At 46.4% G+C, this 14,937-nt stretch overlaps 1 protein-coding gene across 1 annotated transcript; it reads left to right on the forward strand.

Moving 5' to 3' along the window:
• Positions 1–2: 2 nt before the first annotated feature.
• On the forward strand, positions 3–13,646 carry SPRING1 (SREBF pathway regulator in golgi 1). The gene is made up of 5 exons (XM_083717744.1): positions 3–666; positions 3,677–3,833; positions 5,771–5,922; positions 7,375–7,488; positions 11,480–13,646. Exons 1-5 carry the CDS (start codon positions 556–558, stop codon positions 11,561–11,563), a joined length of 618 nt encoding a protein of 205 aa, XP_083573870.1. The 5' UTR covers positions 3–555; the 3' UTR covers positions 11,564–13,646.
• The last annotated feature ends 1,291 nt before the right edge of the window (positions 13,647–14,937 follow it).

A 14,937-nucleotide genomic window follows, 5' to 3' on the forward strand; every position in this document is an offset into this window, starting at 1 on the left:
CCCTCCGGAGCGTTCACAATTGGACACAAAGTAACCCCCTCGCTTCCGGGGGGAGGGAGGAGAGAGACGGAGGAAGGCAGCCGAGCGTTCCTGCGATCGCCGCACAAAGGCAGGCGAAGAAGCCCCCCCCCGCGCCCCCAACTCCCTGGGCTTGCTTTCCGTGCCATCTCCTTAATTCGGATCGCCGCTCCCATAATTCGGATCCAGGCCCTTAATTCGGATCGCCGCTCCCTTAATTCGGATCCTCGATTCGGATCAACTTGGAAGCGGGATTTTGTTTTTGTTTTTTTGGTGGGAGAGCAAGGAAAGGGACTCCTTGGCTGCTCAGAAAGTTCACCCTCTCTGAAGCGGCTCCCGGTCACCCCGTGTCTCCCTCCCCTTCACATGCCCCCCACGATCGCCCCCGGAGGCCTGCCCGGGGATGAGGCGGGGGTCTCCCGGGCTCCCCCTCGCGCCCCAGACCCCCGGGTGGGCTAGCCAAGCCAAGGAAGAGCCCGATCCGCCGCCCCCCGTTCTCTTTCCGGGTCGCCCTTGACCCCCGCTTAGTCCTTCTCCATGGTGCAGATTCTGGCCCTGGTGTGGCGGAGGCTGCTTCGGAAGCGCTGGGTCCTGGGGGTCGTCTTCGGGCTGTCCCTCATCTATTTCCTCAGCAGCACCTTCAAGCAGGTCAGTCGAGACCCCCCACCCGCCCCAACACCCCCCACTCTCTCACCCCCCCCTCTCTCTGGTTTCGTTTTCCGGCGTCTCTGTTATTTGTATCGATCGCGTTTACGGTATATATCAAAGTGGCCGACGGGGTTCTCCCCTGCCCCCCAAATTATCCTTCACACAACAACCCTGTGAAGTAGGTTAGGCTGAGAGGCAGCATTCCGCCCAAGTTGGTCCACATGTGAGCGCCATGGAGATTTGAACCCTGGTCTCCCAGGTCCTAGTCTAAAACTCTAACCACTGCGCCATCGCTGCCTCTCACCGTTGGAGGCAGAAGTGCTTCTGAATCCCAGTTGCTGGAAACCTTGTGTTTGTGTCCCGCTTGCTGGTTGTGTGGCCGCTGTGAGAACAGGATGATAGACTTGGAAGGCCCCTGGATCTAATACTATAAACATTGTTGTTGTTGTTGAGTCGTGTCCGACTCTTCGTGACCCCATGGACCAGAGCACGCCAGGCACTCCTGTCTTCCACTGCCTCCCACAGTTTGGTCAAACTCATGCTGGTAGCCATCTCGTCCTCTGCCATCCCCTTCTCCTTGTGCCCTCAATCTTTCCCAACATCAGGGTCTTTTCCAGGGAGTCTTCTCTTCTCATGAGGGGGCCAAAGTACTGGAGCCTCAGCTTCAGGATCTGTCCTTCCAGTAAGCACTCAGGGCTGATTTCCTTCAGAATGAAATAAAAAAAATTCCTTGCAGTAGCACCTTAGAGACCAACTAAGCTTGTTATTGGTATGAGCTTTTGTGTGCATGCACACTTCTTCAGATACGTGTGCATGCACACAAAAGCTCATACCAATGCCGTAGTCGAAACAAAATTTAAAAAATCATTCCAGTAGCACCAACTTAGTTGATCTCTAAGGTGCTACTGGAAGGATTTTTTTTTTTTTTTGTTTCGACTATGGCAGACTAACATGGCTACCAACCTGTTCCTTCAGAATGGATCGGTTTGATCTTCTTGCAGTCCATGGGACTCCCAAGAGTCTCCTCCAGCACCAGAATTCAAAAGGATCAATTCTTTGGCTATCAGCCTTCTTTATGGTCCAGCTCTCTTTTTGTGTGTGTGTGTGTGTGTGTGTGTATAATTTTTATTAGTTTTTTTAACATATCATTTTCAACAGTAATTAAACATAGTTTTACATCTTATTCAAATTTTTGACTTCATCAATCCTGTCTGAAAATTTTCCAATCTAATCTCTCAGTATGCATTTCTTATCCTCCCTATTACATTTGAAACTCATAACCAATATCTCTATCTTTTTCTACTTTGTAACACTTCATATATTTCTCCTTATAAAACTTCTTGTGGTCCTACTAGCGTAATTTGTTGAATTCAGTTGCTCTTCAAATAATTCATATACTTCTTCCAATCTTCTGTAAATCTCTGGTCCCGCAGGTTTCGAATCCTTCCTGTCATTTTGTCCAATTCTGCATAGTCCATTAATTTCGTCTGCCATTCTTCTTTCGTCGGAATTTCTTCTTGTTTCCATTTCTCAGCTAACAATACTCTTGCCGCACTTTATGGTCCAGCTCTCACTTCCATACATCACTACTGGGAAAACCATAGCTTTAAACATTATATTTAAACTATAAACATTAGCATTTGTATAAAGCACAACACAGCCAATGGTCTGGGAAGGTGAGAGCCGCAGTCCGTCACATATAGAGGGCACCCCCTTGGCTATCCCTGCAATAGAGCTCTCAGGGGTTCAGTGTGCTTTTCACGTTCCACCTTTGTTGAACTCTTTACACAACAACCCTGTAAGGTCGGTCAACGTGGTCACCATCTTGCGGATGTGAAGGGAGGGCCTGAGGGGCTTACCTAAGGTGACAGAGTGAACTCATAGCAGGGGCAAGATTCAAAGGGAAATTTGGCATTATGGATGACCAGCCTCTTTAGGTGCTGGGCTGCCTCAGTTCCATACTTCAAGCCCATTGTTTGGCTCAGTAATATAGTTTGAAACGAAGGAGCTACAAAGTCAATCGTCCCAACTTTTTGCAGGGGCTGCTTCACGCTACATTTCCCAGAGTGGTTTAACCATCACTCCCTCTTCATAGGAAACTGTGAAGTGTAGGTCTGTGAGGGGAGCATGGGGAATACCTCCTAATAACTCTCAGCACCCAGGGTTCTTTTGGGGAAGCCATGACCGTTTGCTTTAAATTTATGGTTGTGATGTAAATTTGTTTATGTATGCCACAACGTCAGCAAGCATACTTTTGGCCCAGAAATGGAAAAAGCAGGAACTTCCAGCAGTGGAAGAAAGGCAGACCAAGATCATAGAATACATAGAATTGGCAAAGTTGACGGGGAAGATCCGAAATCAATGCGACGATCTGTTTCAAAAGGACTGGAGTAAATTTAAATTATATATGAAAGAACATTGTAAACATTTGAAAATGTTTGAGTTGAAATATTTTGCAATGTGAACACAGGGAACTGATATATATTTAATGAGGTGAAGTTTATCAAGAAGAAAAGAAGGTAAATAAGTGGATATAGAAATGCTAAGATGTAAGTGATTATTTATGAAAGCCAGAATGCGGGACGGGGGGAGGTCAGTGCTCAGTGTGAGCAATGCTTTTGGTTATGGAAATGTGAATTTGGTAAAATGTAAATTAAATAAAAATAAAAAGAAATACATTTATGTTTTGATGGTGGCCATAGTTCAGGCGGGTTGTTGTGGTGTTTTTTTTAAGGGGCTGGATTCAAATCAAAACATAGGAGCAGTCTGGCTGAAAGAGCAACTTGCACAACCGTCTCTGTGCTCTTTAAATTGACAGATGTAGCAGCTTGTGAGACCCATGCGTCTTGGGTTTTTTTGAAATGAGGCATGGGCAAACACCCCCCCCCCAACGGAAAAATACAATGCACAAAATGACCTTTTGAAATCTTCTCCCCTGCTGCAGGTTCAGGCAGCATCGGGAGGACAGGACTGTAGCTTGCTTCCCATGCTCCTCTGTTTTCCGTTTCAGGAAGAGCGAGCCGTACGAGATCGGAATCTCCTCCAGGTGCAGGACGAGGATCACCCGATCGCATGGAAAGTGCAGTTCAACTCCGGGAATGGCAGCCAGCCCGGTAACCAGTGCCGGAACTCTGTCCAGGGGAAGTTGCTGATAACAGATGAGCTGGGTGAGGCTCCCTCTTCCAAGGGTGGTGTGGTGTAGTGGTTAGTGTTGGCATAGGACTGGTGAAACATGAGGGCTGTGTTCCATCTCGCCTGATGGAGGCTGCATGCCTCTGGGTACCAGTTCCTGGGAGTTGGGAGTTGCAAGTGGAGAGAGATTCTCATTCCATTTGGTTGGCCACTGTGCGAAAAGAATGCTGTCATTTCCTCATTGTGCCTGAGCTTTTACATAACATAATAAACCACTTCCAGTAATACAGGGGATAGGGCTGGGTGAGATATCAATAAACCAGTTTTAAATCCATATATGATACTGGATTCATAATTTTTGACAAGGTAAAGGGACCCCTGACCATTAGGTCCAGTTGTGACCGATTCTGGGGTTGCGGCGCTCATCTTGCTTTATTGGCCAAGGGAGCCGGTGTACAGCTTCCGGGTCATGTAGCCAGCATGACTAAGCCGCTTCTGGTGAACCAGAGCAGCGCACGGAAATTCAGTTTACCTTCCCGCTGGAGCAGTACCTATTTATCTACTTGCACTTTGACGTGCTTTCGAACTGCTAGGTTGGCAGGAGCAGGGACTGAACAACGGGAGCTCACCTCGTTGTGGGGATTCGAACCGCCGACCTTCTGATCGGCAAGTCCTAGGCTCTGTTGTTTAACCCACAGCGCCACCCGCGTCCCTGGTAATATACCCGCGTGACCTGGTAATATATCACAAATCATGATTCACGTTAGGGGTGGGCGATATATCATCCAAAACTGGTTTCAAGTCCATATAATGATACTGTTTTCATAATTTTTGACCTAGCAATATATTGCAAATCACGGTATGTGAGTGTGCTGTGCAAAATATCACCATGTGGGGAAAACCATGAAGCCAGCCAATTGCTTCTCCCTAGCTCCATCCTTCTTTCAAACATTGTGATATATCAGTATGTCACAATGTTTAGCTCTAACAAAGTTGAAAACCAGGTGTCTCCTGGCCCTAATAGTGGAATGTAGCACAACTTTAGCTCTTCATTTCCATGTTATTTGCAACCAGACTTTTCCTGCAAGCAGATTTCAAGGAAACGAGTGCTAAACTTGCACGGAATTTCCCTGGAAGTGGCATTTACGTCATGCAGAAGCTCAAGTGCTCAGTAGGAATTGGCAGGGGAAAGTGCAATATACTGCTGTGTAAATGCAGCCATAAGCACCACGCCACTGTAGCACAGTGGAAGAACATTGGATTTGAATGCAAAAGGTTCCTGGTTCAATCCCTGGTAGGGCATGGGGAAGCTCCCTGCTGAATCCCTGGGGAGTTGCTGCCAGTCAGTGTAGACAGTTCTGAGCTAGATGGGCCAATGACAGCACACTATGCCCAAGGCAGCACTCTATGTTCTATGGCTTTCCCTAATAAAGTACAGTGGTACCTGGGTTCTCAAATGCCTTGGTACTCAAATGCCTTGGTTCCCAAACACCAAAAACCCGGAGGTAAGTGTTCCGGTTTTTTTAATGTTTTTCGGGAGCTTCAGGTATAAACACACACACACACACACACACACACACACACACACATCCAAGTAATAATACAGTGGTACCTTGGTTCTCAAATGCCTTGGTTCTCAAATGCCTTGGTTCCCAAACACCGAAAACCTGGAAGTAAGTGTTCCGGTTTTCGAACGTTTTTCAGAAGCCAAACGTCTGATGCAGCTGTCAGCTATTATTATTTAAAAGTCTGGAATGGATTAATCCGTTTTGCATTACTTTCTTTGGAAAAGTGTGCCTTGGTTTTGGAGCGCTTCAGTTTTGGAACGGACTTGCGGAATGGATTAGGTTTGAGAACCAAGGTACCACTGTAGATATTTGTTGTCTCTTTACTCTGATTTCAAACAATCTAGAATGTCAAGTGCTGTCTCCTTCCTCAATATCTCTTCTGGTGTGTGTTTTTTTGGGGGTAGGTTACATCTGCGAAAGGAAGGACTTGCTGATGAACGGCTGCTGCGACATCAAAGCCCCTAGTGCAAAGCTCTACAGCTGCGAGAGCTGCTTGCCCAATGGATGCTGCAGCATCTACGAAGCCTGCGTTTCCTGCTGTTTGCAGCCCAACAAGGTACAGGGCATTTTGGTATGAACTCTGGGCACCTGCAGCAAAATGTTGCAGCGCAGCATTGCCACCTCCTCCACCACAGGAGTGCTTCCCTTCAGGTTGCCAGCCAGCCATGCCCTCTGTTGGAATACACTTACAGGGCTCAAGCAGACCATTCGATTTCTTTTGCCGTTTGCTGTTTTTTCAACACACACACACACCTCTATGTACATACCGTATTTTTTGCTACATAAGACACACTTTTTTCCTCCTAAAAAGTAAGGGGAAGTGTCTGTGCGTCTGATGGAGCGAATGTGTGGTCGATCGCTGGCTCCCTTTCCGGCCCCACCCCCTTGCCCAGGCCTCCATTGTTGAATGTTCTGCAGATGGAGGCTGTTTGTTTCCCCAGCGACAAGTGACTGACTCATTAGATTATCTGTTTGGAAACTGTATCTGTAGAAATGGCTCCCTTTCCTTTCCTAAAGAAGCTGCAGAACTGTGAGTTGAACCCCATAAAAACGGGATTTTTTCCCTTTGCAAAGTAAGCGCAACAATTTTGAGCTGATCCTCAAAAAAAAAACCACATGGAGCTTTTCCCCTTTGCAAAAGAAGCTGCACAACTGTGAGCTGATCCCAAAAAAAACAGGGCTTTCCTCCTCTAAAAACTAGGTGCATCTTATGGTCAGGTGCGTCTTATGGGGTGAAGACTGCATTATATAATAGATTCTCTAGCACCTGCCTGATTGCATTTCACCCATTTGCAGCCCAGTTCTCCACTTTTAAAAACATTTTTTATTAACCAAAACAACAACAAAAAGTTCATCCTCCAAAAAGTATGCAGCTCTTCCCAGTTTGTGTCATCAGCGTCGTTCTGTTTGCTCATGTTTTAATGGGGACTTCAGCGACTCAAAAATGCTTGCCTGTTAGTGATCTCTCAGGGTGAGAGGCTGGGGAGAGACTTCTTTCTCTGTATGGGACAAAAGTTAAAATTTACAGTCCTACCTTGGCTGTCAAACAGAATCCGTTCCGGAAGTCCATTCGACTTCTGAAAACGTTTGACAACCAAGGCACAGCTTCTGATTGGCTGCAGGCGCTTCCTGCAGCCAATCAGAAACTGCATCAGATGTTTGGGTTCCAAAGAATGTTTGCAAACCAGAACACTCCCAGATTTGTGGCGTTCGGGAGCCAAAACATTCGACTCGCAAGGCGTTCGGGATCCAAGGTACGAATGTGAGAGAGGATTCTGAATTCTTCCATCTCTTCTATCTTTCCCCCCCTTTCTTTTTATTATTATTCGTGTAGATTAGCTTGTCTTTTATAATATTGTGAAAACTGTTAATAAAACTTTATCCAGAAATAAAAATAGAAAATGCTTGCCCGTTGTCTGCTGCTTCTCCTTCTCCTCCACTGTGCCATTCCTGCCTTCAAACTCTTCTATTGTCACCTAACTTCCATCTTTCTTTTTTTAACCCCCAGCAACGGCTCCTGGAGCACTTTCTAAACCGAGCTGCAGTCGCCTTCCGGAACCTCTTCATGGCTGTGGAAGATCACTTTGAGTTGTGCTTGGCCAAGTGCAGGACCTCCTCGCAGGTAGGGGGAGAGGTCTGTGGGACTGACCGAGCAGCAGGTCACGATCTCCTCTGCTCCCATCCTCCTCCTGGTGGGTTAAGTTCAACAGATGAGCAAGACAACCCACCTGTCAGTCAGGCAGAGGGGATCAATAGCAACCATTCTGGGAAACCCTGTTCTAACCTGGGGTGCCGGGGATTGAGCCTGGGATTTTAATAGTAATAATAATAATAATAATGACGATGATGATGATGATGATGATAATAATAATAATTTTATTTATTTATTTATCCCACCCATTTGACTGGGTTTCCCCAGCCACTCTGGGTGGTTTACAGCATATATGAAAACATAATCAAACATCAAGCATTAAAAAGCAGAATATCTTATTGTTGTTGTTGTTTAGTCGTTTAGTCGTGTCCGACTCTTCGTGACCCCATGGACCAGAGAACGCCAGGCACCTCCGTCCTCCACTGCCTCCCGCAGTTTGCTCAAACTCATGCTGGTAACCTCGAAAACACTATCCAACCATCTCGTCCTCTGCCGTCCCCTTCTCCTTGTGCCCTCCATCTTTCCCAACATCAGGGTCTTCTCCAGGGAGTCTTCTCTTCTCATGAGGTGGCCAAAGTACTGGAGCCTCAGCTTCACAATCTGTCCTTCCAGTGAGCACTCAGGGTTGATTTCCTTCAGTATGGAGAGGTTTGATCTTCTTGCAGTCCATGGGACTCTCAAGAGTCTCCTCCAGCACCATAATTCAAAAGCATCAATTCTTCGGCGATCAGCCTTCTTTATGGTCCAGCTCTCACTTCCATACATCACTACTGGGAAAACCATAGCTTTAACTATACGAACCTTTGTTGGCAAGGTGATGTCTCTACTTTTCAAGATGCTGTCTAGGCCTGTCATTGCCCTTCTCCCAAGAAGCAGGCGTCTTTTAATTTCGTGGCTGCTGTCACCATCTGCAGTGATCATTGAGCCCAAGAAAGTAAAATCTCTCACTACCTCCATTTCTTCCCCTTCTATTTGCCAGGAGGTGATGGGACCAGTGGCCATGATCTTCGTTTTTTTGATGTTGAGCTTCAGACCATATTTTGCGCTCTCCTCTTTCACCCTCATTAAAAGGTTCTTTAATTCCTCCTCACTTTCTGCCATCAAGGTTGTGTCATCTGCATATCTGAGGTTGTTGATATTTCTTCCGGCAATCTTAATTCCGGCTAGGGATTCATCCAGCCCAGCCTTTCGCATGATGAATTCTGCATATAAGTTAAATAAGCAGGGAGACAAAATACAGCCTTGTCGTACTCCTTTCCCAATTTTGAACCAATCAGTTGTTCCATATCCAGTTCTAACTGTAGCTTCTTGTCCCACATAGAGATTTCTCAGGAGACAGATGAGGTGATCTGGCACTCCCATTTCTTTAAGAACTTGCCATAGTTTGCCGTGGTCAACACAGTCAAAAGCTTTTGCATAGTCAATGAAGCAGAAGTAGATGTCTTTCTGGAACTCTCTAGCTTTCTCCATAATCCAGCGCATGTTTGCAATTTGGTCTCTGGTTCCTCTGCCTCTTCTAAATCCAGCTTGCACTTCTGGGAGTTCTCGGTCCACATACTGCTTGAGCCTTCCTTGTAGAATTTGAAGCATAACCTTGCTAGCGTGTGAAATGAGTGCAATTGTGCGGTAGTTGGAGCATTCTTTGGCACTGCCCTTCTTTGGGATTGGGATGTAGACTGATCTTCTCCAATCCTCTGGCCACTGCTGAGTTTTCCAAACTTGCTGGCATATTGAGTGTAGCACCTTAACAGCATCATCTTTTAAAATTTTAAATAGTTCAGCTGGAATGCCATCACTTCCACTGGCCTTGTTATTTGCAGTGCTTTCTAAGGCCCATTTGACTTCACTTTCCAGGATGTCTGGCTCAAGGTCAGCAACCACACTACCTGGGGTATACGAGACATCCATTTCTTTCTGGTATAATTCCTCTGTGTATTCTTGCCACCTCTTCTTGATGTCTTCTGCTTCTGTTAGGTCCTTTCCACTTTTGTCCTTTATTGTGGAAATCTTTGTACGAAATGTTCCTTTCATATCTCCAATTTTCTTGAACAGATCTCTGGTTCTTCCCATTCTGTTGCTTTCCTCTATTTCTTTGCATTGCTCGTTTAAGAAGGTCTTCTTGTCTCTCCTTGCTATTCTTTGGAAATCTGCATTCAATTTCCTGTATCTTTCACCATCTCCCTCGCATTTTGCTTGCCTTCTCTCCCCCGCTATTTGTAAGGCCTCATTGGACAGCCACTTTGCTTTCTTGCATTTCCTTTTCATTGGGATGGTTTTCGTTGCTGCCTCCTGTATAATGTTACGAGCCTCCATCCATAGTTCTTCAGGCATTCTGTCCACCAAATCTAAATCCTTAAACCTGTTCCTCACTTCCACTGTGTATTCATAAGGGATTTGACTTAGATTGTATCTTACCGGCCCAGTGGTTTTTCCTACTTTCTTCAGTTTAAGCTTGAATTTTGCTATAAGAAGCTGATGATCTGAGCCACAGTCAGCTCCAGGTCTTGTTTTTGCTGACTGTATAGAGCTTCTCCATCTTTGGCTGCAGAGAATATAATCAATCTGATTTCGATGCTGCCCATCTGGTGATGTCCATGTGTAGAGTCGTCTCTTGTGTTGTTGGAAAAGCGTGTTTGTGATGACCAGCTTGTTCTCTTGACAGAACTCTATTAGCCTTTGCCCTGCTTCGTTTTGATCTCCAAGGCCAAACTTGCCAGTTGTTCCTTTTATCTCTTGACTCCCTACTTTAGCATTCCAATCCCCTATAATGAGAAGAACATCCTTCTTTGGTGTCACTTCTATAAGGTCTTGTAAGTCTTCATAGAATTGGTCAATTTCAGTTTCTTCAGCACAAGTAGTTGGTGCATAAACTTGGATTACTGTGATGTTAAAAGGTCTGCCTTGGATTCGTATCGAGATCATTCTATCATTTTTGAGATTGCATCCCAGTACAGCTTTCGCCACTCTTTTGTTGACTATGAGGGCCACTCCATTTCTTTTATGGGTTTCTTGCCCACAGTAGTAGATATGATGGTCATCCGAACTGAATTCACCCATTCCCGTCCATTTTAGTTCACTGATGCCCAGGATGTCAATATTTATTCTTGCCATCTCATTTTTGACCACCTCCAACTTACCCAGGTTCATGGTTCTTACATTCCAGGTTCCTATGCAATATTTTTCTTTACAGCATTGGACTTTCCTTTCGCTTATCTTATATCAGACTATATATAAACCAATAAATCAATAGAAATAATAATAAAATAAATATTATTTTATTATTTATATCCCGCCCATCTGGCTAGGTTTTCCCAGCCACCCTGGGTGGTTTACAGCATATATGAAAACGTAATAAAACATCAAACATTAAAAAGCAGAATATCTTATACAGACTATAAATAAACCAATAAATCAATAGTAATAATAATATAATAATAGCAATAACAATCCATTGACAGTTATACCCAAATTAAAACAACTGCCAACCCCAGCTAAACATTTAACCAACCCCAACAGACCCAACAAAAACAAAAAAGAGAAACCAAAATTAAAACCTTTAAAAACCTTTTAGCCACTTGCCCCAACCCAAGAGTTGTTCTAGCAATGTCCCTCCGGTCTCCCAGGAGTCTCTTTTAGCTGTTCCAGGTGAGTCTGGGCCCCGCCCCCAGGCAAGGTGGAAATGGGCCTTGCGGCAGGGAGCAGGTCTTACTTCCAGCACTGATGGCAGCAGCAGTTTCATGTATGAAAAGCATACAATCATAGAATTGGAAGGGACCCTAGCGGTCATCTAGACCAACCCCCTGCAATGCAGGAATCTCAGCTACAGATGTGTGCTCCGTCATTCAGCTGGTGGCTGCGCTCTGTAGCTGCCTGGTAAATCTGCGTCCCTGCATGTGCTCTGTCTTCTTTCCCCACCCTAATAAATATATCTCCCCCACCCTCTCTTTCTCCCCTTGCCCAGAGCGTGCAGCATGAGAACACCTACCGCAACCCCATTGCGAAATACTGCTACGGGGAGTACCCTCCAGACCTCCTGCCAGTGTGATAGCAGCAAGGGGACTGTGGCAGCAAGGAGAGAGAGACCGGAGGCGTTAGCCATTGTGGAACGGTGACATTGTGAGGACGCTCGGACACCTGCCTTTGTGCTGCGGCACCCGACTTCGCCTTACAGGAAAGAGCCTCTGTCATCCACCTGTTGCCGCCTCCCTGCAGTTCCAAAATGGGATGAGGGCAGTGAGAGACCCTCCGTCGGCTGTCGCCAAAGGACTGTGTTCAGATGCGGCATCGTGGCTACAGTCAGTCCTGCCCCCATTTTAAGATACGAACATAATAGAAGTTGTGTCTCTCTCCCCGTAGCCTGTGGGCCTTCTCTCTCTCTCTCTGGCCTGGCCAACAAACACAGTGAATGACAAAAGGTCCCTTTAGATGAGAGAGCAATGCTTGGTTCCTTGCAGGTGAGAGACGTCCTTTATCCTCCAACCATGCCGTGTAAATACATATTATTTATTGGGATGACGCTACGGCTCAAAACATTGCAGGGTGTTCTAGAAGCCGGTTACAGGATCGTGTTGGCGGCGTTGGTCCAGAGAAAGCACTTCGCTTTAAATTGTTCTCCAGGCTTTGTCATTAATCTTGTTCCTCATGGTCTGATCTTTGAATTGATTTGGCAGTTGCTTGCCAGCAGGGGGCGGTAGCAAATAGCACTGTTTCCTGGCTTTGGAGCTAAATAGAGCTGAGGTTTCTCTGCGTATCCGGGGTGGAAATCCCTGGCCTGCGGGCCTATTTGGACCTACCAGGCTTCCCCATTGGGACCAGGGAGCTGCTGTTTTACCCTAGCACCACCCACCTGGTGTCGCCTAAAGAGGCGGCTGTCGCAAGAAAATGGGATTTACAGGCATCGCTGGTCAGCTGATCAGAGCTGTTCCCACAGGGCTTCACAAGCACCGATGATCAGCCTCACTCCCCACATCGCCGTGATGTTTGGTGATCGTCATTTGGGCAGCCCCCACCCACCTGTCAAATTCAGCCAGCAGGGATTAGTGGGTTGTGGTACTGTGATTAGATGACGGTTGGGGGAAAGTAAACCAAAATACCCCTTATGAATGTAGTACATAGGGCACAGATGCTTGCAGTTCTGAATCTCTGCTACTGCCACGCCAACCCAATGAGCGAAGCAGTGAATGACCCAAGTAGTGGGATAAGAGAGGTGAAAATAATGCCAAGGTATTTGACGTCTGGCAACCAATGCACCCCTTTGGTTTTAAGTAGTACATGGGTAGACGAGTCTTTAAAATTCTCACAGCCTACTAGCAGCTATGGGGACTCATTGACCAGCAGCCATGTATTTAGCACAGGCATAGGCAAACTCAGCCCTCCAGATGTTTTGAAACTACAGTCCCCATCATCCCTGACCACTGGTCCTGTTAGCTAGGGATGATGGGAGTTGTAGTCCCAAAACATCTGGAGGGCTGAGTTTGCCTATGCCTGATTTAGCGTGAACTCTGGAAGTGTCCACTCAATTCTGACCAGGTCAGTCTCCTGGTATGTATTTCCTTTCTTGTATTTCCGGGTTGCCACGGGACGCAACCTGAAAAGATTTAACCTGAAGCAAACGTAACGAGGTATGACTGTACTATCTGAAACCCAAGGGGTGCAGTGGTTGCCAGATGTGGTTTTTTCCTGCTCTCCTACCCCACTAAAGATGCTTTTCTGCTCCATGAGTCATCTGGAGATTGGGAGGCAATCCATGTTTTGTGATGCAGCTGTTTTCCTCTCCTGTGACGTCATCAGGTAGCCTTGGAATGAGCCACCTGGGTGTAGAGCAAGCGTGGGGAACCTCTGACCCTTCAGATGTTACTGAACTACAGCTCCCACCATCCCTGAACGTGGACCATGCTTGCTGGGGCTGATGGGAACTGTGATTCAGCGGCATCTTGAGACCCAGAGGATTGTAGCATTCTACCCAATGGTGTAGCATTCTACCCAAGGGTCCTAAACTCAGCTGATGAGTTCTCTCTGACCACAGAAAGCTTTAATCTTCTACTGATCATGGAATACTCTTTGTCGCCTCTGATTTTCCCACTTCCCGTGTGAAACAAATGTCTAAATACACTCCATCACAAACTAAACTTGTTCTCCTCCTGTTTATTGAATGGTGAAATATTCCTCACAGACATGGTTGCTGGCAGGAGACCCCAGCGGTGGACTTTCTGAATAAGGAGTCATTCCTTGTTTGCCCTAGGAAGGCCACAATAGCCAACATGGTGCACTGCAGATATTCTGGATGCTAGAGACCATCAGCACAAGCCAGTAAGTCTGGGATCTTAAACCTGGAGCCTTCCCGATGTTGTTTGGACTACATCTCCCATCATCCTTGACCACTGATAGTGAGGGGTTGGGACTGATGGCAGCATGAGTCCAGTAAATGGCTGGAGCAGTGTGTTCTTCAACCTTTGGTCCCCAGATGTAGGTGGACTACAATACCCATCATCCACAGCCAGCTTAGCCTAACAATCAAGGATGCTGTGTGTTGTGATCCACACACATTTGGGGACCTAAGGTTAGAACAGCCTTCTCGAGCAGGGTTTCCCAAACTTGGGTCTCCAGCTGTTTTTGGACTACAATTCTCATCATCCCTGACACTTGGTCCTGCTAGCTAGGGATGATGGGAGTTGTAGTCCGACAACAGTTGGAGACCCAAGTTTGGGGAACGCTGTTCCAGAGGGTCACAGTTTTCCAGGCATGCAAAATGTTTCAATTGCAAGGGCTACACAAGTGAGAGAGCGCTGCTTCAGTGCTAAGCATTTAGGAACCCAGAAAAGATAATGGGCTTCGGTTTCAAGAGAATGATGAGCGAGTTCTGTTAACGTACAATGGAATGTCAAACCACTCCAAAATAAGTTGCTGGATTGCTCCATTGGTCCAGGTCCATGCGCAGAAAATAGATCTAGCTGAAAGGCAACACAGGACAATCTGCATTCATGCAAATGCATCCCTAACTATACAACCTTCTAATATTGCAGGATTATTGCAAAATTTTAGGAGGTTGTATAATCTTAGAACATTGTGTGGCTGTGGCTATCGCAAAGGGATCCCACACTTCTGAAACTGCCACAACACTAAAGGTCAAGGACCCCTGGACAGTTAAGTCCTGTCAAAGGCGACTATGGGGTTGTGGCACTCATCTCACTTTCAGGCCGAGGGAGCCGGCATTTGTCCACGGACAGTTTTCCGGGTCATGTGGCCTGCATGACTAAACTGCTACTGGCACATGGAGGACCGTGACGAGTGCCAGAGCACATGAAAACACCGTTTATCTTCCTGCCACAGCTGTACCTATTTATATACTTGCACATGGGTGCTAGGTTGGCAGGAGCTAGGACAGAGCAATGGGAGCTCACCTCATCATGGGGATTCGAA

This window comes from Podarcis gaigeae (assembly GCF_964106915.1).
Source record: "Podarcis gaigeae genome assembly, chromosome: 16".
NCBI lineage: Eukaryota > Metazoa > Chordata > Lepidosauria > Squamata > Lacertidae > Podarcis > Podarcis gaigeae.